Raw genomic sequence first — 22836 nt, 5'->3', positions numbered from 1 at the left:
TTGCTTCTCAGAACCAAACTCTCTCTTCGATTCCCTCAGCTCGGTTTGAAGGGGGATATTAAGGACCATAGTGTAAAAGATAGGACATAGAAGTATTAGCTTGTAAATGTTTCTACAGTTTGCTAGAGTCTATTGTTAGTATTATTTGGACAGTTAGGATTAGTTATTAGTGAGCTGTCAATCATCTGTGTGGTGATGTAAATGTATAAATACTAAAGGTTGTAATCTTATTCATTCAATAAATGAAAAGATAATTTTCCTATCACTAATTTTTTGTTATATGTATGTTTTAGCATATGCCAACCTTAATTATGATGAGCAGCTGAATTTTTTTTTTTCTCATGGTGCACTTAAATTTGTAGATCATCATTGTATCTTATTAAATGCATTTGAAACTGAAGAACTTATTCAATTTTTTTAGCGATTCAGAAATTGCTCTCTCATTCGCTAAAATTGTCATTTATTTACATTACCAACTTTTATTTTTTTCATATTGTAAGAGAGAAGCATATATATCAAAAAATGAAGAAGAAAGCTCTGAAGTGACAATCAAGGAAGTTCAAAAGTGCTTATTAGTATATATGTGTAAATAAGGTTGTAAACATAGTTGTACATATTTGTGTAAATAGCGTTGTAAACATTTTTGTAAATGTATAAATTGGATTGTAAACCCCAATGTTGAACACATAATATAGTTGTACACATATATAGAATTTTTTGCATGTTTTATACACTTCTAAAACCCGCATTAATATGACATATGAGAAAAGGTATTAACTTTTTTAATTATTGTATTGTATGGATTCTATTAATGCATCAATTATAAATCTTGCAAATTTATTTTAATTGATTTCTTTTTGAGAATGGGTCAATACAAATATCATTTTTGTTTTTGAAAGCAATGCATATATCATTTATAACAAAAGAAACATATGAATTGGAGAAAGAGAAAGTCTCACATTGCCATGTCAACTACTAATATGCCAATTTTCGAAGAAATTTATACTCGACCAAAATTGGATAAATTGCATAGGGGCTCATATAATACCTAAAACAAAATATATACCAGTAACTGTTTCTCGGTAAGTGAGAAGGAATCGGCTGCGCGCGAGCTCCACCGTTGTAGCGTGGTGCCTTCTTCTTCAATTGCGCTCAGGTCTGTAATTTTAGGATTAGGGTTAGGGTTTCGCATAAAATAATCCAGGCACAAAATCTGCGAAGCTGGAGAGGCACGGAGACCACCTGGAGTCCCAGCGCGTCTCGCAGCCTGGGACTTTCTCTTCCTCTTCGCCTTGGCCCTCCGTCGATGCTCACCACAACAACCATCTTATCCACCACAATCACCACCAGGATTCCAACCACTACGACCACCACCACCATGGCAACCATTCTAATGGCCCCTTCCATCCGGTGCCTTTTTCTGTACGCAGAAGGGCTTGGTCTCAGCATAATCAAGGACTCTCTCCAGGTTTGTATATCAATTCTATATCAATTTCTTTTACATACATTTGTATTTGCCTTAATTCTCTGTTTGGTAGGTTAGAAAATGCAGGAAAATAGTCGAACCGAAACAATGTATTGGTGGTGGCTGACAATAAGTTAAGCTAGTGACCAATTTTGCACTGATCAAAATGAATATGAACAAAAGTTACTATATTACATACATTTGCATTTTCCTTACTGCTCCGTTTGGTAGGCAACAAAATGCAGGAAAATGGTCGAACCCAAACATTGTATTGGTGGAGTTTGACAGTAAGTTAAGCTGGTGACCAATTTTCCACTAATCAAAATGAATACAAAAGTTACTAATTATTACATACATTTGTATTTTCCTTAATGCTCTGTTTGGTAGGTAAGAAAATGCAGGAAAATAGTCGAATCGAAACAATCTATCAGTCGAGGCTGACAATAATACTGCCATATTTTGCTAATGTTACTCACTTTTGCTGTTTATCATCTAGGGAAAGTTTTTATCAATGTTTAGCAGAATCCTTTTAAAACTCATGGAAACCGCATTGGTGTTTTAGTTTCAAGTTTATTTATTGTATCCCCTCCAAAGCTATTTTTGTTGTAATACCGCTGTTTCTCTCATTTGGTAGTTTTTGTCTTTCAGATAACATTGAAAGCGCCCTACATGTTAAACTTTATGTTGCACAGGTTTCCCGAATAGCGACAGAGGAACTTGTAAGTAATAGGTCCCCTTGAGCTGTCAAAATGTCTTTAGTATTCATTTTGCTACACAATCTACCAAAAATGGCTGTGCCCTTGAGCTGTCAAAATTTCTTTAGTATTCGTTTTGCTACACAACCTACCAAAAATGGCTGTGTTTTAGTGTGTTTTCTCTTTCAAATTCATGCATTGGTCTTGTAACCGTTAATTCTATAAAATGACATTTTTTTCCTCCTTCTAAATGTTAGATTCGCCCCTTGTTTGAGCAATTTGGAAGCGTTATTGAGGTTGTGATTTTGCGGGATAAGAGGACTGGCCACCAACAAGGTACCTCAATCGTTATGGGGTGGGGTGGGTGAAGGATAGAATCTTGGTTCAATTCCCCTTGTTAGCAGTGTTTAAAATATCAATATAGGTGGAAATATCGATATGTAAATTTATGGAAATATCAATACTAATATTAATATCGGTTGCCTTCGACGGAAATTATGGTAATTGGCAATGAGGTGGGTATATCAATTCATTTAGATTTAGTCAAAATTAGAGAAAAAAATTCAAAAGTTCGAAATCTGCAATGGGTTTCGGCAAATTTTTTGTAGTGAATTGGTAAATATCATCGATATTCATTGATTTTCTTTTATCTCGCCGATATAGGGTGAAGTTTGCATTCCACCCCCTTTCCATACCAATCCTTGATTTTTTGGATATTGACGGAAATATCGACAATTTCGTGGATATATTAAACACTGCTTGTTAGTGCAAGCAACGAAATGATGTTTCTGTTTCTCTGTCTTCGGAGGGGCTGATAAGAGCACCCATTTGCTCATGTTTCCCCTATAACCAAGAAAAAATATTATTTCCAAAATTCTTCAATAGTGATGGTTGCTGTGTTTGGGGTAGTCAAGTTTAAAAAAATGAACATTTTTTTGCTACCACCATTTGTGTTTGGGTGTTTGTATTTCCACAACTATGAAAGTAAGCAAACAGATTTAGTGTTGCTCCTGCAGGAACTTGTTTTGTGAAATTTGCAACACAACATGAAGCAGACAGGGCCATTACAGCTTTAAATAATCAGCACTATTTTCCTGGGGTGAGTTTAGTTGCTGCTGGATGAACAAAATAGATGTCTATTGATGTCATTCATCATGTTATTAAGTTTCCTGTTTGTCATAATTTCTTTGTCCAGGAAGCCTTCCCGATGACAGTTAAATATGCCGATGGGGAATTGGAACGCCTTGGTAATTTTCTATTGTTTAAGGAATTATTATGGAACCATTTTATGGATTGTAAACCAGCAACTCAGTATCCTACGAATTGTTAGATCTGTGTTCTTAATCTGTAAGAGTTTCTAGAGTAACTGCGATACAAATTTTTTTATTAGTTCCATTCACTAATAAGCATGCCCAAATTCATAAATAAAAAATGAAATAATTTTTTCAAATTGATGCCATAACTTTGGCTTTGCACCTCTGTTTTGCACACACTTTGTGTTTCTAAAAATTTGGTTGATATGCATCAAACAAGCTTATACTGAACATCAAAGTTATGTGGAAAAAAAAATACTGATTTGATATGTGTCAAACAGGATCCATAATGAATATAAAACTGGGTGGATTTTTATCCTATTAAGAACTTGTGAGACATATACAGTATTGAAATAATGCAATTTGCTTTTTTTCTTCATTATCACATTCTTGTCTCATAGATACATCATTTTGATGCAAAATAATTTGATAATTATCTGTTTTATGGGCATTCTGGTTCAATTTACTTAATTTCATATTCATCAAGGGTCTTGTTAGATACAGATGGACCACTGTGTTTTAAGAGCATAAGCGTATGTGAACCGTACGTACAGAATGAAAGCTATGTTATTTTCACTTTGCTTTGAGAAAATATAGTAGTTACCAGAATGAATTTTTTGATATTTAAAAGGGCACGAACATAATTTAAAAGAAATATTAATGTAAACCATAGATTTTGGTTGATGAAACAGTAAATGAGAGACCTATTAAAAAAGGAGAAGCATTGGACCGCTGCCAAAAGAAATGGTTGTGGCTCTAATTTTCTGTTTACTTTTTTATTACTTGAGGTTCCACAATAAATTATGCTTACATGCTATTCGATTGTTTGAAATTTTGCTTCTGTATAACTCGAGGGTTATAATTAATTATTTAGATAAAATGCTAAAGAGAAAATTAAATGTATGGAAAGTCCCAGTGACATTTCGAGTAGATAGATATGAATATTAAGATATGCTCCAAAATTTTGTTATCCTGACCCCTCATTTGATATAGATTGAATGAATGAACTTTTCTTGAAATTTAGAGGTTTCATTATTGATTATGATTGCTGAACTTGGGAAAGATTTAGTTGTTTTTTCGTTAACATGAAAGTCTGGGATCTTGTCAAGTTAAAATCCACCACCCTTTTAAATAAAAAATAATCAAGATCGGTGTATTTATTTGGTTATAAATGAAAAGGAATGCAATAGTTTCCATTGTGCTTGAGAAGGCATGAATTCCAATTTGAAGTTTGGTGACCCCAGATGTGGTTATGACTTATAGTATATTTTGTAGGAGAGGAAATACTTTCTTTATCCTTGTTTATGTGTGGCTAGAGAATGATAGAGTATCTTCTAAAGTGCGTTTGAATTTTAATAATGATGATAGAATGTGCATTATGTGTTTGCAATTTACGGATTTAGGTTGCGTTTTGGATTGTTTTTCTCTGTGATGAACGCGCTTCCAGATCAATCTGCAGGCCATATTAGGATGTTAATAGAACCTTTTAGTGCCTATGTTAATAGAACCTTTTAGTGCCTTTAACAAAAGTTGCGGAGTAAAACACTCTGTATGAAACACTCCTATTTGGGCCCTTTATAATCTTCAGCTTCTGATGACTTTTTCTTTTCTTGTCCTCTTGGTAGAGACACTTGGTAAAGTGTATGTTAATGGCCTTAACAAGGAAGCTTCGTGGAAAGAAGTTGAGGATGTAAGGTCTATGTTTGTTGAAATTTATTTATCCCATTCCACCTAAATAATTCCTTCATGTAATATCAGTACAACCAATATATATGTGAATATGTATCATGCATGTGTGCACATATCCTTTTTTATTTTTTATGTTTTATGCATGTACATCTTTTCCTGTAGATATACTTGATTATTATGCACTCATGCATACTACTTGCAGTGAAAGAACAATGTTTTCCAAACCCATTTTTGGTTATATACTCCCTCAACTATTTTCAAGATGATCATTATATGGTGTTGTGTATGTCAGATATTTTCACCATACGGTCTTGTTTTAGATGTCTACATTTTGCGTGATGAGCTGAGGCAGAGTCGAGGTATGTCCTTTGTATTTCTCTATTCTTTGTAACTTGAGTCACATGTAGATTGAACATATCTTACATTGTAGGCGCTGATTATGCTTGGCTCAAAAACCGAAAGATGTCCTGGGTTCTGTTTGACATCACAATAAGTGAAGCCATTCTGATTTGTATGCTTGTTAATTTACTTAAAAGGGCACAACTGTGTTTTTTTTGCTTGTTAATTTACTTAAAAGGGGGGGAGGGGTACTGGTTTGTATGCTTGTTAGTTTACTTCAAAAGAAGGAACCGATTTGTATGCTTGTTAATTTTCTTAAAAGGGTGGAATTAGTTAGTGGGCTCTATAGCCAATAGCATCACCGACAACACATCAATTGGGATGTTTACAAATTTCAAACATTGTTCCCATTTACATTGTAATAATGGTGAACTAGTCTCGTTCTTTGATTTAGTCATTGCATATTTTGTAAAATCATTGAAATATTTTTATGGAAGCACTATTGCTGATAACCTGTTTCTGTCTCCTTGATGTGGTTAATGTTATTTTTATTTTTATTTTTTGTTAGGGTGTGGATTTGTAAAGTTTTCCCAGATAGATATGGCTCTGGCAGCAATCAAAGCATTAAATGGAACCTTCATTATGAGAGTAAAGCTTTTCTATTTCTTACTAGCATTTATCAGTAGTCTGATAACACTTGGTAGGCATCAACTAGTTTGATTCTTCTTTTCTATGTTACTTCAGGGTTGTGCTCAGCCGCTTCTTGTTCGTTTTGCGGATCCTAAGAAACCAAAGGGAATAGATTCAAGGTTGTAGTCTTCTGTAATTTTCTTTGACTTGTCTGCATATGCAGGGAGATTTTAAATAGAGATCTCTCATTTTAAGGAAAAAGGGATGCATGTGGGGCCCATCTCCCAATGATTCAAGCGATCCATTTTGTAGATTCCATTGTAGGATGACCTTACAAAAAAATTGGCCAAACCAATAACCCCTTTGTTGATATGACCATGATTAAATAAATATATTTAGCATAGTGTTTTGCTAAAATGTTCATATGGTGATGGTAATAATTCAAATGGCTAAGCAAAGAGATGATCCTTGAAGGGAACCCTAACAGATGGACAGTTTGGGTGATTGGACCAAATTGCTGGAGTAACAAACCCCCCCACCCCACCAAACACACACACACACACAGAGTATATATATGCATACATGTTCTCTTTCCTGACCTGTGTTCCCAGACTGGTTCTTGACCACACTTTTTGGCAAAAAATAATCTGATGGATGGATCAGGTTTACACACACATGTATGGGTATAATTTTTTAAACAGTCACCCAAAGCCACAAGCAACTTTCTAGATTTGGTTAAAGTAAACAGAAATGCTGGCTGACAAAGAGGTGTATGTTGATGTATACAGTACTGGATGACTGATTATGTACTGGTTTGATATTGAGTAGTTAATCCCAGACGCAATTTTCTAAACATTCTTTTTCTCTAGGGGAAATTTTGGATTTAGCAGCGGGAACATTGGACCCCACTCTCAAGAACCATTTAGGTATGCATCTGTCTTTGTGCATCTTACCCCCTTTTTTTTCATTTTGTTTAGTACCATGCTTGAGTTTTCGTTTTCTGCTTTACTTGGTGCAGGCTAGTATCTGATCATGGTGATCCCATGGGAGGGCATAATTTTCATAGTGCACCGTATCCTGTTCAGCAAACTTCAAACCCACCTATTCCCCAATTGGCAAACCCAGAACCCCTAGCTTCCATTGTCATGCCACCACCACAGTTGTGTAGGATGCCTTTACAACAGACACAGAATACACAGAGATCTTCTCAGACTTCTCAAGTAGAAGCTAATGAGACCCAGAAGCAGCATCTGACACAGCCATCTGGGCAAATTATTGGGCAGCAGCAAAGTTCTCAGGTTAGTACGCAACAATGATAAATTGATTGGAATGCGAAGTTTATCAGTGATTGAACAGGTCAGCGTTTGTAAAGGATAATTTCATGAGCATTGTTTCACAAAAATGTCATGTGGCCGTTGCTTGTGACACCCTGTGTATTCATTGAATTGTTTGCTTAGACACTCCACAACTACCAGAATCATGTCTATCTTGTTAAAGGTTTAATTAGCATGCATGTGCGAGGGAGTAATCTCATTTCTTTTGGTAAATAAAAGTCAAGTAGGAGGTTTTTAGTTGTTTTTTATTGATTTGGATGAATGGTTTTTAGTCATTTCTGGAGCTTTTTATTGGCGGATACAAACTTTGTGTGAATGTATGTTCAGTTGTTCTGTGGGGTTTATTATATGATACAAGATTGGCAGGGCACACACTAACAATGATTTTGTGACTTTGTGCAAATTCGTTTCTGCCATGCTGTAATATTGGGAACTGTGCAACTATGTTGGTTTTTTTATGGCTTCAATTATCTCCACAAACTGGATGCAATCCTCAGACAGTTGCTAGCAATTCTACCTCACCTGCATTGGCTTCAAGTCATGAAACTGCAGTTCCTCTAGAGTGTGACTGGAGTGAACATACCTGCCCTGATGGATACAAGTATTACTACAATTGTGAAACTTGTGAAAGCATAGTATGTTTCAGTCCTTGACCATCTTCATCATGTCTTTTAGGTTTCTTAGTACCAGAAGATATGGTTAATGTCTTATAAAAAAGAATAGGGATCATACGATTAATGTATGTGCTATCTGGTCTGCAGTGGGACAAACCTGAGGAGTTTGCTTTGTTTGAGAAACAATTACAGACGCAGACACAGACACAGCCGCAAAATTCCTCTCACCATCTTCAATCTACATCGGTTCTTTCTATACAACAAAGTGATCAAGCACAGGTAGAGATTCAGACACATGCCTTCCATCAGACACTCCAACTTCAGAAACCTTCCTTGTCTTCAACGGTTTGTATTCATTTTCACGTAACTGATTTTTGAGATGTTGGTTTCTCCATTGTAGTGTAAATTGAGTGTCTTGTCGCCTTAAGCATCATACCTGTACAAATCAGCAGCTAGTATAAGAATTGCCCAAATAGAAATTGTGTCTACCACTATACGCGCTTTGAGTATAAAGCTTCAATTGTGTCTACCACTATAAGTGCTTTGAGTAGAAAACTTCAATCTGATTATGTTTTGGAATGGTTTTGTTTCTACCATGCACTCATTGTGTAAGAATGGAGAATTTCTGTTCAGGAATTCCCAAAGGTCTTTATAGTGTAAATAACGATATAGGCTGATGTGTTATTGATGTTGTGATTTTGCAGGAACTTGATCATTTGCAAATCCAGCCACAAACAAGTCCTCTAGTTGGCCCAACCTGAGTTTGACAGGTATAGATTTTGTACTTAACAATGCCTCGGCTTATAAGTGTCTTTTACGTATCACATTTGAATAAAAAACAATGCAGGAGAAACCAAGGGCTTGCTGTATATTTGCCTTTATGACTCGTCTTCTTTTATAGGGTCTATCTGGGGATATTGCTCCGAAAACTCTGGATTCAGAGAGGTAGACAGGAAAAGAATGGGGTCCCACAGAGTCCTCTAGTTCTGTTCCGGCCCTCCTACTTAGTTCCTGTTCATAAAGTTCAGATCATTCTTCTTGTTTCTTATGCAGAATGGTCAATTTTCTGTTTCTAGAGAAGACAATTGCAAGCCTGTCCGGTCTGAGGGAACCATTAGTTAGCTGTTGGAAGATTTGCAAGATCCTGAAATTTTGTGTTCACTCCCTCCGCCCTCATTTCTTCAATCGTATTTAATCGTTTCTCAGTTTATCTTCATATTTAAGTTGCTTCTGTAGGCAGGAGGAATTCAAGAAGCGTTTAGTTGGTGAACAATAGTGGTGTACGCTTAGGACAGGGGGTCTTCTACCTATTAGACACATGTATAAAAATGTACCCACCCAAGCTTTAAATATGGTGGGTTGTTAGTGTCGTGCAGTCGACACGTTACTTGCCCGGAGATTTGTACCATAGTCCAGTTGTTTTACAGATGAACTGACGTAATTATTCCCAATTAGAAAGTTAATCTTTGGCCCTCACTGCCCCATATGATGTGAACACAACAATTTTGTTATACATCTTTTCGCTGAACTTTTTTAAGATTTTACCCAAACCGATCGTATTTGTTCTTACACATCTTTGCCAAAAAGGAAAAGAAGCAAGGGGTACGAGAGTGGAAACACGTTGTCACTAGATGCAAAGCGGATTCTTCACCAACTAGAGAGGAGATATTTGGTGAAATCCCTTGTAGGTGTGTTTTTTAGGTATATCTAGGTATGTTAAAGGACATATTACGGAGGACTCGTTAAATCAGTTATAATTTGTTTGATGGTATTTACCATTTGATGTTCTTTATTCTATAAGTAAATGAAGCGAATATGAAGGTGGTGTGACTTTGCTTGTGAATGTATATCATAGCTTATTAATTGATCTGTTCCGTGAAATTAATCTTACTTTACCCCTTAAATTGGTTTTGTCTTACTTTATCCTATAAAATTACCATTTTAGTCTCATTTAGTCTATAAGTTCAACCTATATTAGCCTCTTGTGGATTAATGTAAAAGTGTAATTTAAGCCGTTAGATTAAATGAGTAGATTAAATTAAATTTTGAAACAACCTAATTTCGAAGGACAAATTATTTAATAAGCCTTTAATCTCTGCAGAGAGAGAGTCGACATTGGCATTTTCCCCACCTATTGTTATTCAAATTCAATGAACCGAATATGTAGGGTGAGATTTGACAGCATAGATTGTCCAACGTAGGGGTGGGGAGAGAGAATTCTTGTAAAATACGCATACGCGTACATAGTTTGGGGCTAGCGCGCATTATAATGTCACCAAATCTTCAAAAATTGCAGCCCTTTTTTCTAGGATAAAGATTTTATGTGAATTCCCATGAGAAAATGTTTTTACTTTACCTCAATAAAATCAATATACTACTTCAATGAATCTGAATTATAAAAAAATAATTTATATTTGAGTGCACAAAAAAGGGATTTGGATCCTCTCCCCTGAGCTTAAGGAGGGGATCCTTCTGACCAAAACACGTGGACCGTTAGATGAAAATTTAACGATTATAATTATTATAACTTCAAAGGGACCCTCATGTTTGTAGCCGTTGGATTTTTATCCAACGGTCTAAGTGTCTTGGTCAGGAGGATCCTCTCCATAAGCTCAGGAGAGGATCCAAATCCACAAAAAGAGAGCACATTTGTTTAGTTAACGTGGTTATGCTTATGTCTACACTTTTAGTATAATTACATAAAACTTGTTAAATACGAAGTTCTGGAAACAGATTCCTAAAGAAGAGTATAAAAATTGTTATAAAGAGAGAAGTAAGAGGCTCCTACTTAACAGTGGGAGTGGAGACTGTCCAAAACCTAACCCTCAAATCATGACTGCGCGCGGTGCTGTTACTACTAGTACCCAAATGAAATCAATGCACATTCCTTCACCAAGAAAAACAAAGATATAAGGACAAACAAGGGGTCTGAAGAATTAAATATACAACAACCCATTTTTTTTCTCTTTACCATAATCTTTAACTTTACATCCCCCAACCCCACCTCTCTTTCTCCTCTTCCACACGAGAAAATTTTAATTGTGACAAGAATACAAGTGATACATTATATGTTTTAATAGGAGTGGTAAGAATTTTTATTTTTTAAGTTATTAACTTTTTAGCACATATATTCCACAATTTGTATAGTGACATGTGATGTACTATCCCATGTATCGGTCACATTGAAAAATTTCTCATTCCACACTAGAGATTTTTCAGTATGACTAGCACACAAGATGGTACACCATGTATCACTATACAATTGGTGTGATATGTGTGTTAAAAAGTTAATAACTTAAAAAATAAAATTTCTCACCACTTAACGTAAAAGCACATAGTGTACCATTCGTGTTCCATTCACAATTAAAAATTTCTCCTTCCACACAAAACGAAAACAACGAAAAAAAAAAGAACAAATATAAAGAAAAAGAGGTTAACTAGCTACTGCCTAGTAGTACCTGCAAAGTCCATGTTCTATCCATATTACAAAACATAATCATCATCTGGATCACCATCTTAACACAGAAAGTCAGTAAGCAAGCTAAATTAGTACATAATTAAGTAGCTCTAATGGGAGGATCTCACTATCTCATGATGATCATATCCATATCTTTATGTCTATATATATATATATATATATATATGGGCATACATCTACTGCTCTTGCTTAAGCATATGAGAGGGGACTATGTCTTGAAGAAGGCCATGGTCAGCTAACAAAGCAGAACCGGTTGCCGGAGAGCAAAACCGCCTTTCGGGATGAACAAGGCCGGTGGTAGTACTAGTAGCATTTGTTAGAGACGACGAAGAGCCGTTCACATGATAATTACCAAAATTAAAAGGTGCTGATGAAGGCGGAGAGGAGTTATCTGCAAACGGCTCTACTTGTTGATAGTGATGAGGAAATAGGGTTCTTGTGGGGATTAATGGCATGGCAAAATTATTAGGTGCAAAAGGAGAAGCAGAAGCATCAGAAGAAGCTGAAGTGAGAGTTGGGCGAGGCAAGAGTGGGCTCGGATGAGTGTGTTGGCCTTCATAAGTAGTCACAACAATGCTCGGATCGTCGAAAGATCGCTCCACTCGTTTCTTCACGTTACATGATGCACTTGTGCACCGATAGTAACTCCTACAAAACATATCATCATTTCATCACATCACCAAAATTTAATCATGAAATATATGTAAATGAGATTCTGATCGAAACCCCATTATTAAATTATTCTCCTGGTTTTGATTAATTCAAACCAAAAGTGCAGATGGAAGTGATTAATTTGGCACTGAAGTTTTGGTACCTGGGAAAGGGGCTATTTTTGACAGCTTTCTGGCCGTACTTTCTCCATCTGTAGCCATCTTCCAGATGATCAACTTCGCTCTTTGTCATGAATGCAAATCTGGGCTCTCTCTGCCTCTTCTGACTCGCCTTCTTGGCTTTCAACCTTTTCTCCCAACACAAGAAATTACAAAAGCATTAATATCTCACTCTTCACCAGGCTTTTGATTAAATTTGACTTTGCCCTTTTACTCAAAAATCCCAAACTTTCAATCTCCAAGAAAACCCATTTCTATCTTGATCTGTAACGAAATGGGTCTCTCTCAAACACAAAACTTTAAGCTAAGAAAAGCAAGAAATTAATTGATTAAAAAGTAAAATAAAAACTCACTCTTTCTTGGTATTTTTTTGCTCATCATGTTCTTCTTCTTCATTATTTTCCTCTTGGTCTGCGGCAGCTTTATGATCAGTGTGTTCTTCGTTCACTGCCTCGCTTGATTCCGACGAAATCGACGAAGAGTTTGGTGTTGCAGGCTGCTGATTCAAAGAGGAGTAGTCAGCAGAGAACTGGTCTTTTCCTCCCATTGTGGAAACTAATGAAGGCAGGACCGTAGATGGTGTTTGCGGCAAATAATCAAACAGGGAAGTGGGACAATAGTCCTGTCCAACCCCAGCCCCCAAAAGCTCCATAAACCCTAAAGATGAACTCTTTTCTCCTTCACAGAAATCAAACATGCTTGCAAATGGTGATGTGGAAAATCCGCATCCTCCTCCTCCTCCATTCATATTGTTGTCCTCCCTCTTCACAACATCCTTCTTCACATCCATAGCTCACTCTCAGTACGCCAACTACTATCTATACTTCATCAAATCCTAGAAAGAGAGAAAAACAAAGAGAGAAAAAAAAAGTGGGTTTTGTTTGTCTTAGAGAGAGAGAGAGATATAGAGAGTGAAAGTAGGGTAGGGTTTCATCTGGTTTATAAGATTTTTGAGAGATATAGAGGAGAGAGAGAGCTTTTGGGGGTTAGGGATTTGAGAGTGAGCGTTTTTGGCTGGCCTCAAAGATTGACCGGCAATTGGAGATCATGGGTTTTGTACGGAGAAAGACAGAGTTTGCAGTGGCAAAAAAATTTGAACGCAATGGTTCCGACAAAACGGTCGACCCTCATACTTAGACCTTTGACCGGTTAACCCGTTTATTTTATTAATTCATGTAATGTGAACGGGGTTTCGTTGCACGTGACCTTCTTACGGCTACACAGATGACATGCTGTGAACTTCTCTTCTTCTAACCATCTTTTGTTATTTGATAATTTAATTTCGTAATTCTCGTCGACTTAATTAAATTTAAATATAGTCAAAGCAAAAACCATATTATAAAAATGGAGGAGATTTAATTAATGGAAAGGTAGTGGCGTTTTGTAATTGGTGCTGCAGGTAAAGTATATAAGATGAGGATATGTTATATCCTCGATGAATTAATAATTAACTAGAATAATACTTATGGGATCGACTTCATTAACCTATATTACTTTATTTGGAGATTATACTGAATTAGACAGTTATTATTTTACAGAAATTCCAACTTATTAAACACTAGCACTATAGCTTGCTATCTTTTATATATGGTGGGCGGACGACGTTTATGACTGATTCAATTTTTTTTATTTTAAGAAAAAAAGAATTTGTTGGTGGCTGTGTCACCTTTGTTCATTTTTTTTAGCCTAAAAGATTCACAGACGTCCGTTTTCTCGGGGCTTACTATCTCATATAAATTAGGTCGACGATGTCTTTCATCGATTCAAAATGTTAAAATTAGGATATATTTAAGTGGGAAATGCTAAAAAGAACATTTTAAAAGTGATATTCTTTATAGACTCTCTGTTACCTCATATTTTTAGCACAATATTTTATAATATGACACGGTTAACGTTAAACTGTGAGGTAACAAAGTGTAATGTCTTCTTAGCATTTCTCTATTTAAGTTGTAATTGTTTGGTCAGGCCATCGACGACTAATAATCACCCAAATTATTTGTACATCTCAGTAAATATTGTGTTTTATAATAAATAGATATTATGATAATTATAAGTGAAATCGTTCAATATAAATTGTTATTTATTTTGTAAATTTTAACTGGAATAATTAGGATATAGTTACTATATTCGATGCATCTACGAAACCTAATATAAAATCGATACTCCCTATATCGCATATAAAAACAGTGGACAGGACAAACTTTAGGTGGGGATCAGGTACGACAGTTTTCTCTTTTTTGTATAATTAATCCAATGAATTGGAACATAACCAAATATACGATAAGAGTATCAACCTTTTTTAATTCAGGTGTGAAATCATGTGTTTTTTAAACTAATTGTATAATTATATTATATTCCTTTTATATAGTCGGTGATTAAAACCCTAGCTACTTTTTATCTTGCACCGAATGAAGATCAAAAGATCAGAAAATCCCCACAGAAAAAAGAAAAAGAAAAAGAAAAAAGGGATGCAAATCCCAAAGAAACAATCGTCTTTTTTACTTGTCTTTTCTCTTTTGGTGGTGAAAATTGTGTAATGTCTAGGGCAAACTTCACCCATGGGCGTGTGGGAGTACTACGCACACGAACACACGAGACACACAAAAATTACATGCTGACACAATTCCCGTGTAAATCCGGGACTCACTTTGCTGCCTCTAATTATGTTGTTTCCAACTTTTCTTGGTAAAACAATTATCACTACATATTCTTATAAATATATTTCGGGTAAGGTTTGCTACTTTGAACTTATGTATTTTGCAGGTTACTAGCTCTGTTTTACCGATCATTTAACCCGAGAGATGTAACTGTAATATGCCGACTCATTTGACACCGAAACTGCATAACGAAAGAATTTGATCTGTTAGTTTATATTTAAAATAAAATGATCATACCATTTGATTACTTTCGTGTTCTTTTGATTTTATTGAGCGCCATTCATGCATGCCAAATGAAAAAGGAAAAAAAATGATTGAACATCTTAGTCTTGTAGTTATATCATTGTCCTCTACTATACTTTCTTAAGTAAAGGTTGTGGCTGTTGATGCATCGATCCCGATAATACATCTTTTCATACACCGATACACTCAACCATATATGCTTGCTGAGGTCACTAGTGCTTTATGTGAGCTACGTTTTTGCAAGAAACCATCATTGCAATGGCCCTCCTATTATTATTAATTTGGTTTTTTAGTCAAAATGATCTTTAAGATTTGCATAACGATTCATTTTGATTCATGAGATTTGAAATCAATAAAATTAGTCCATGAGTTTGTCCATAATCAATTATTTTGGTCATTTTGTGAAAAATTTCCATAAAATAAGGGTAAAATGACAAAAATATCTTCTATTTTGTCGAATCATTTTGGCTTATTGTTTATTAAATTAAGGATAATTTTATCATTTTGATCCTTATTTAACATAATTTTTCATCTAAGGACTAAAATGATTGATGATGGATAATCTTATGGACCACTTATATTGATTTCAAATCTCAAGGACTAAAGTGAGGAGTTATACAAATCTCATGGACCATTTTGACTAAAAAGCATATTAATTTTTTGTGTTCGTCTATTACTACCTTACCTACGCAAGTTTCTTGTATGATTTTGTTATAGAGTAAATGTGAAGAAGATTGAATTTATAGACAAAATTTTGTAAACTAAATTATAGGAAAGTTGATGATTGAATTATTATTTAATTGTTGATAAACATGTCTATTTTATATTAGTAACATATCATTTAGTTTGCAAATTTTGTTTACAAATTTTGTTTTTCTAGCATTGCTCATTGTTATATTGTAGAGCATTGTCCAAACATATTGAATTTTGGAAGGCTCGACTGCTAAATTCATGAGTTTAATATTTCATCTAATTAAGTTTAATATTTCATTGCTCATCTTGCCATTTTGAAATCTCGACTACGTTTGTAATATGAAATAGCACGCAAGTATTGAAAGACTCGTCAATTCAATATTTCACTGCTGAAGTTAGTTGTCAATTCAAATCTCGAGTACGCATGTAATAAATTAGCACACATATATTGAAAAGCTCAACTACTAAACTCATGAGTTCAATTCATTGTCGTAATTAGTCCATTATGTACGTAACAAAATAGCACATAAATACTGTTAAAACCAACAACAAAAAGGAGAAAAGCAGATGACGGTTTACTGCAACGATAGAAAAAAAATACCTATACAGTTTGATGTTGGTTCAATATTAAAACTATAGTTTAACTTTAACCTATTAACACTAGAGTTTCTGGGAAAAAAATAAAAATAAAGCACTCCATTCGTAAGTAAAAATTGAGAAATCTATCGTCCTATAATTGAATGAAACAAAGAGAGAAAAATATGAATGTTGTGATCTACATTCTAATACAAATGTGATTGTGCAAATTTAGAAATATGTTTAGGAATCCTTTAGGATTTAGAAGATATTTCCTATTAAATTTTGTATTATTTGGAAAGCAAGTTTCTTTCATTCTTATTGTTATAAATAAAGGCACAAAGTATGAAAAATAACACATAGAATTTCTCAAGCCTATTCTCTATCTCTCTCTCTTTCTTTTAGTTAAATATAAGCCACAGGGAGAACGTAATTAGCGCTCAAGTTTAATTGGTTTATGTTTTGTAATGGATCTTAACGCGGTTTGGGAATATTTTGGGTTTCTTACATAACACGCTTTCGAGATAAATAATATAATGGTAGTAGTCTACCAGAGATGATTGTAAAATAAATAAAATAATATTAGTGTGCAACTGTTTGACTAGTATTGCTTCTTGCGTACGTTTAGGAGCTCAAAAAACAGCCAAAACGCAATACTAATTAAATAAAATGATTTTGTTTTGTTGTGAAAGTCTCTTCCGTCCGTTACAAGCCCAAGTTCGGGACTCAGAGCCCAAGATTTGACCACAGTCGGTCGCAACTCACGAGTCCATGCCTCTCCTATTTAAATCGGTAAACCCTAATCCATTTCTTCTCGGGTTAAATTTATATTTATTGGAGAAATATTACGCTTTTTAATGATATCTCACAATTTAATATTAATTATCATATCAATATTATAAAATATTGTGTAAAAAATATGAGGTAACAAAAAGTTTATAGACAGTCTCATTTTTTAAAAAGTATCTATATCATTTCTTTATTACTAATGTGCAGATAAGTCATTGTCTAAACTATATTTTCTAAACTATATTTCATAAATTATATGATGTGCCAAGAAAGTAAAATTTTTATAATTGAAAAATTGAAAAAAAGAACCATTAACAACCACTTAATATAGCTTATAAAATATATTTAAAAAAAGATAATCTCTCTAATATTATCTCACCCCTTATCATTGTTCAAGTACGACATGTGAAAATTTCTATTAATATAAGAAATATTAAGGTGATTATCTCAAAGTGAAACTTTATATGAACTCTATACAATGAATGAGTTCTAAACAAAAGAACTTTCCGAATTACGGAGTTGATATGTTAATAGAGCATGTATCATAGTAACTCTAACATTTAGTAAATGTCATGGGACACATTTGGTTACTTGTGTACTCTTCTTATGTAATTGTGAGATAACACAAAGAGCTCAACATTAGTAATTAATTGGCTAAATATAATTCAAGAGGAGGAGATGGAGATGTGACGACAAGTAAGAAAGTAAACGCTCTACCACTAGACTGTTTGAGACCCTACCCTACCAACGATAACATATGTTGGATGGCCTTTGGTCCATATTGAACCACCAATTAAGCTCTCGATGCCGACCTATTGACAGGGATTTGTAATTAATAAGTTTGGCATAGTGTCTCCCATCTCTATCACATCCACGAAACCTTGTAACAAGAATATTTCCTCTCTCTCTCTCTCGATCTCGATCGATTCTTATGATATTTCCTTCTTTTTCTTTTTGAAGCATGTTTATTTAACAGAAAAATTAGAGAAGAAAAGAACCGAAGAATTTAGAAATAGAAGAAGTAAGGTAAATTTAAATGAGAAATTCACATTTTTATTTTATGTGACAATAAATGCATGGAAAATTTACATAATAAAATATTCTTATACCCATAACGTAAGCAAAAACCTCAAAAAAATTAAAATAGAATATCAATTCGTATTAAGTTAACACGTACTTATCTTTCTTGTTTTCTAAATCATGAAAGAGGCATTGAAGGAAAGAGTGACTAATTAACTGCCTCCATTATTGCCGGGCCATAAGCTAAAGTTTCATGCAACTCATTTGTTCATGCTTTACAATTGGCTACATATTTCTTACTCCCACCAAAACCGTTACCTTATTTAAACAAAAGAAATCACCCACTTAAAGCCTCACACTCACTTATCCTGTTCATGTGACCAACAATTTAATTAATTAATTAAATCACAAACATTAACATGCATGTATATATATATTATAATTAACAATGGATGTTCTCTTAAGCTATTTTGTTTCTATATTTCAAAGCTAGCTCTACTTCTAGAAGTTTGACATGGATATTTGGGATGCTTTTTCCGCTTGATATATAATGTGTGTGACCGGTGAATGTGTTGCGTTTGGTTGGTAGTCATATTTCGTGAGTCATCAGTCTTAACCTCATCTGCGTATTCTCGGTTAAAAAGTTGACGTGAGGTGAGAGCTGCACATGGGAATGGGATGGGACATGGAAGGAAAGTCAAAGCTAAACCATTCGGCTGGGCTTTAATATATATAAATTTGCATGTAAACGGGACTCGAGAGAATGTGGCTAATAAGCATTTTAACGGAGATTTTTGTCGAGAGACATTTCGAACTTTAGCCAAACGGTGAGAAATTTCATAAACTTCAAAGTAAGAAATGAATTTAGAGGTGAAATGAACGTTAGTTTTTGTTGGAAATTTCACATTCTATAATACGGGTGGATCTCATGTAAATGACATGTATTTCTTCTAGCTTTCTTAACTATATTAATATAGGTGTTATAATTTAAGTGAAATAATAACAGAATGTGATATTGTTCCATGCATACCTAATTAAAATTACTCCAAACCCCGTTGAAATTTAAATTTTCATATTCTTTTCCTCCAAAAACTATATGATAGTATTCCCCGGCACAAAAATATTATAAATAGCTAATGTGCTATAAATTTTACAATCAATGGGCACAAGTTATCAGAATTTAATGGGTTGCTTGCCATATTTGTTGCCCAAAAATTAAACTATCTTAGCCTAAAAAAAAGTAATGCTAGGTACATTTCCGTTCTCGCCTTTCTCACTTGCCATTTGACACGTGGATCTCAATTGCACAACAAACTAAACTATTAATGCTAAGAAAATAAATACTTATTTTTGTTTACAACATGTACCCTGGAGAAAATACATTAATTAATAAAATAAATAAATTAGAATTATCGGCCCCCACCACCTATCTACTTCTACCCCTGATTTTAGGTTAGGATCGGAAAAGGTTCATCAAAAAAAAATAAAATAAGGAAAACTAATTAAAAGAGCTTGAAAACTTTGAGTTTTAATGATAATGATAAAATAAAGGGTAAAATGAATAGTACCAAGATTGACTTTTTAGTGTAAAAATGTGGTTTTTCGTTAAAGTGAACAATACCGGGTGCTTTTCGTTAAAGTTCAAAAAAAAAAAGATAGGATTGGAAATACGTATTACAATTTCAATTCAAAAAATTTCGGAAATGCATATTATTTTAAATTTCTAAACCAAAATTTTAGAATTTCATAAACCTATGCCGAATTTAGTAAATTTGAAATCGGATTATTTTAGAGTTTATTTTAGAGTTTCATAAACCCATGCGGTTCCTAATCCTTAACATTCATTGACTAAAACCTTAATGGTATTCAAAGTTTGATCAAAGTCCATTGACTTTGTACACCTCATTATATTACAATTAATATTTATATTTTTATAGTTTTGACATTAATTGTTTGATATATTATGAGATTTGTAATTCTATAAATTTAAAATCCCTTATTATAATACTATTAGAAATGGTTACAATAAAAAAATTCAAACATTTTGATTGAATAAATGGATAAAAACTATGTAAAAATAAGAAATAATAAATGGCAAAAGAATGTATCCATAGTGCTAAAAAAATTGGTACATTTCACATATAACAAAGTGGTACATTAATAAAGAAGAATGGGCACATTATAAATAAATTAGGGTACAAATAAAAAATTAAAAAATTATGAGTACAAATGAATTTTTAAAAAATATAGGCGCTAAAAGAAATTAATACATGGGTACAAAATAAAACTAAAAAGAAAATACTACAAATTTAAAAAAATGTTGCAAATTAAAAGTGGGTACAAACTCAAAATATAAATATATGATACAAAGTTTAGGCATAAAACATAAATATATCATATGTAATTTTTCTATCATGGATTAAATATACAATGTCACGTGACGATATACACATGAGTACAAACACAAATAAAACTTTAAAAAATATGGGCACAAAAAGAAACTAATATATGGGTACAAATTAAAAATGAAAAGAAAATTGATACAAATTAAAAATAGGTACAAACTAAAAATAAAAATATATGACAAAAAAATTTAGCCATAAATATAAATATACTAATTTTAACATTTTTAACACTAAGGGAATATATTTAAAAATAAAAATATTTTATTATTCAAATAATTAATGATGTTATGAATACCTAAGTACCTTAATCAAAAATTGAAAATAAATAGGATTTTAATCAATGGAGTAGCAAAAAGAAGGATGTGAACCTAATTTCTCCTATATATATATATATATATATATATATATATATATATAAGAAATTGTTGTTAACACTCTAAAATTCTCATTTTGCGCTCCAAACTTTCTGTATTTAGAAAAAATAATATACTTTTGAGGAGTGCAAAATGAAAATTTTGAAGTGTTAATAACAATTCCCTATATATATACGAATTTCAAAATATTTTGATTGAACAATTGTTCAAATTGTTGTGACCTATATGTAACTAACAAGGGAGAGGGGGCTGGCGACACAGAGAAAATATATATAGAGAGAGATGTGTTTGTAAGGTTGTGTAGAGGATGTGTTATTCCCCTACGCAGTGCCTTTATGTATAGTAATAAGGGAGAAAATAAATCCTTCTTCTCCAAGTAATACAAGTCATAATAGGGAAGAATAACTAGAATCAAATCTAATTTAGGATTTACACAATCACACTAAGTTTATAACATTCCCTCTTGAGTATGGTTAGATGAAGTGGCAACTAAGGTTTGTTTAGTTGACCTCCAAGAGATTGCAGTGCCTCAAACGGTAAAGACATATCCTATTTGAGAGTGCGCCTTATGCGGATCAGATAAGTATCATGCGTCGACATAACCAACAAGGCGAGAATAGATTCGAGATAAGGGGGTGCGGCATCACTCGAGGATTCGTAGGGATAGAACAAGCCCAAATCCATAGTACTCTTAAGGTAACGAAAAATGTCTTTAACACTAGTCCAATGTCTAAGTGTTTATGTACTAAGATTCCATCCGAACGGTGCTTAATCTCGAGATTGAGATAGTACCGAGTCTTTCTTAGAGATTCATGTCGTGACATAAACTGCAACAATCGTAAAACTGGAATGTGACTTCTTAATGAACACAATTTGGCATAGTTCGTTGTTCATATATCCCTGACTAGTCAAATACTCACTCAGACAGTTATACCACATTCTTATGGATTGCTTCAAACCGTATAGTGAATGCCTCAGCCGAATTGAAAGTGTGTTCCGGGGTTTGGCAATATTTGATCCAGTCAATGTAAGTCCTACGAGAATTTTGATATAAATTTCCGTATCAAGATCTCTATAGAGATACGCAGTTACTACATCCATCAGCTGCATACTTAGTTTTTCAGAAACTACCAAACCATAAGGTAGTGAAAAGTAATCACATCCATAACGGATGAATAAGTTTTGTCATAGTCAGTCCCGAGGCATTGTAAGAAGCCTTGCGCAACAAGACAAGCATTGTAATGCATAATTTCGTTCTTCTCATTACGTTTACGAACGAAAACCCACTTGTAGCCAATAGGCTTCACATGTGGAGAAGTATGAGCTATAGGTCCAAACACCTTACGTTTCGCAAGCGAATCGAGTTCGACATGGATTGCTTGTTTCCAGATTGACTAATCAGTTCTACGTCGACATTCATCAACAGAACGGGGTTCAATGTCATCACTCAACATGATCTCAGTAGCTACTGCATATGCTAATGTATCGTCGACGATCATCTCATTTCTACACCAAACATCATCCAAGCTAGCATAATGGACCGAAATCTCACAATTCTTGGGAGGTGGATTCGTCTCTTTAAGGACTCTTCTGTAATCTAGAATTTCCTCATGAGTTGGATATAATGAGTAGGTGACAGTTGGATTCACGGTAGGCTCTTCAGGTGCCTGTGCCGTGGGTTTCCTCTTCCTG

The 22836-nt window shown here is 34.0% G+C and overlaps 2 protein-coding genes across 7 annotated transcripts; one reads left to right on the top strand and one right to left on the bottom strand.

Annotated features, from left to right (window-relative positions):
- The first annotated feature begins 1017 nt into the window (after positions 1-1017).
- LOC103444279 (flowering time control protein FCA) lies at positions 1018-9555 on the top strand. Of its 6 annotated transcripts, none has more exons than XM_008383209.4 (15): positions 1018-1468; positions 2114-2184; positions 2418-2496; positions 3177-3259; positions 3356-3407; positions 5099-5163; positions 5455-5521; positions 6070-6149; positions 6246-6310; positions 7001-7057; positions 7150-7429; positions 7963-8100; positions 8227-8424; positions 8784-8849; positions 8981-9555. In XM_008383209.4, exons 5-14 carry the CDS (start codon positions 3368-3370, stop codon positions 8838-8840), a joined length of 1047 nt encoding a protein of 348 aa, XP_008381431.3. In that variant the 5' UTR covers positions 1018-1468; positions 2114-2184; positions 2418-2496; positions 3177-3259; positions 3356-3367; the 3' UTR covers positions 8841-8849; positions 8981-9555. The 6 variants fall into 6 exon arrangements, with proteins under 6 accessions (XP_008381431.3, XP_070660813.1, XP_070660815.1 ...); XM_070804712.1 differs by having other exon boundaries at positions 1030-1468; positions 7022-7057; XM_070804714.1 differs by having other exon boundaries at positions 1030-1468; positions 8227-8358; positions 9133-9555.
- A 1943-nt stretch (positions 9556-11498) lies between these two features.
- LOC103444280 (WRKY transcription factor 23) lies at positions 11499-13494 on the bottom strand. The gene is made up of 3 exons (XM_008383213.4): positions 12741-13494; positions 12372-12515; positions 11499-12205 (listed from the first exon to the last, which is right to left on the bottom strand). The coding sequence occupies exons 1-3, from the start codon at positions 13175-13177 to the stop codon at positions 11734-11736; spliced, it is 1053 nt and encodes a 350-aa protein (XP_008381435.2). The 5' UTR covers positions 13178-13494; the 3' UTR covers positions 11499-11733.
- Between the last annotated feature and the right edge of the window lie 9342 nt (positions 13495-22836).

The sequence above is a fragment of the Malus domestica genome, chromosome 09 (genome assembly GCF_042453785.1).
Source record: "Malus domestica chromosome 09, GDT2T_hap1".
NCBI lineage: Eukaryota > Viridiplantae > Streptophyta > Magnoliopsida > Rosales > Rosaceae > Malus > Malus domestica.
This window is presented reverse-complemented; position numbering and strand designations above follow the sequence as displayed.

Excerpts from the sequence above, each read along its gene's own strand:
- LOC103444279 (XM_008383209.4), top strand. The coding sequence starts at position 3,368 with ATGACAGTTAAATATGCCGATGGGGAATTGGAACGCCTTG. Across the intron at positions 6,311-7,000 it reads CCAAAGGGAATAGATTCAAG|GGGAAATTTTGGATTTAGCA; the intron begins GTTGTAGTCTTC and ends CTTTTTCTCTAG. Across the intron at positions 8,101-8,226 it reads GTGAAACTTGTGAAAGCATA|TGGGACAAACCTGAGGAGTT; the intron begins GTATGTTTCAGT and ends TCTGGTCTGCAG.
- LOC103444280 (XM_008383213.4), bottom strand. The coding sequence starts at position 13,177 with ATGGATGTGAAGAAGGATGTTGTGAAGAGGGAGGACAACAATATGAAT. Across the intron at positions 12,516-12,740 it reads CAAAAAAATACCAAGAAAGA|GTTGAAAGCCAAGAAGGCGA; the intron begins GTGAGTTTTTAT and ends TTGGGAGAAAAG. Across the intron at positions 12,206-12,371 it reads AAAAATAGCCCCTTTCCCAG|GAGTTACTATCGGTGCACAA; the intron begins GTACCAAAACTT and ends TATGTTTTGTAG.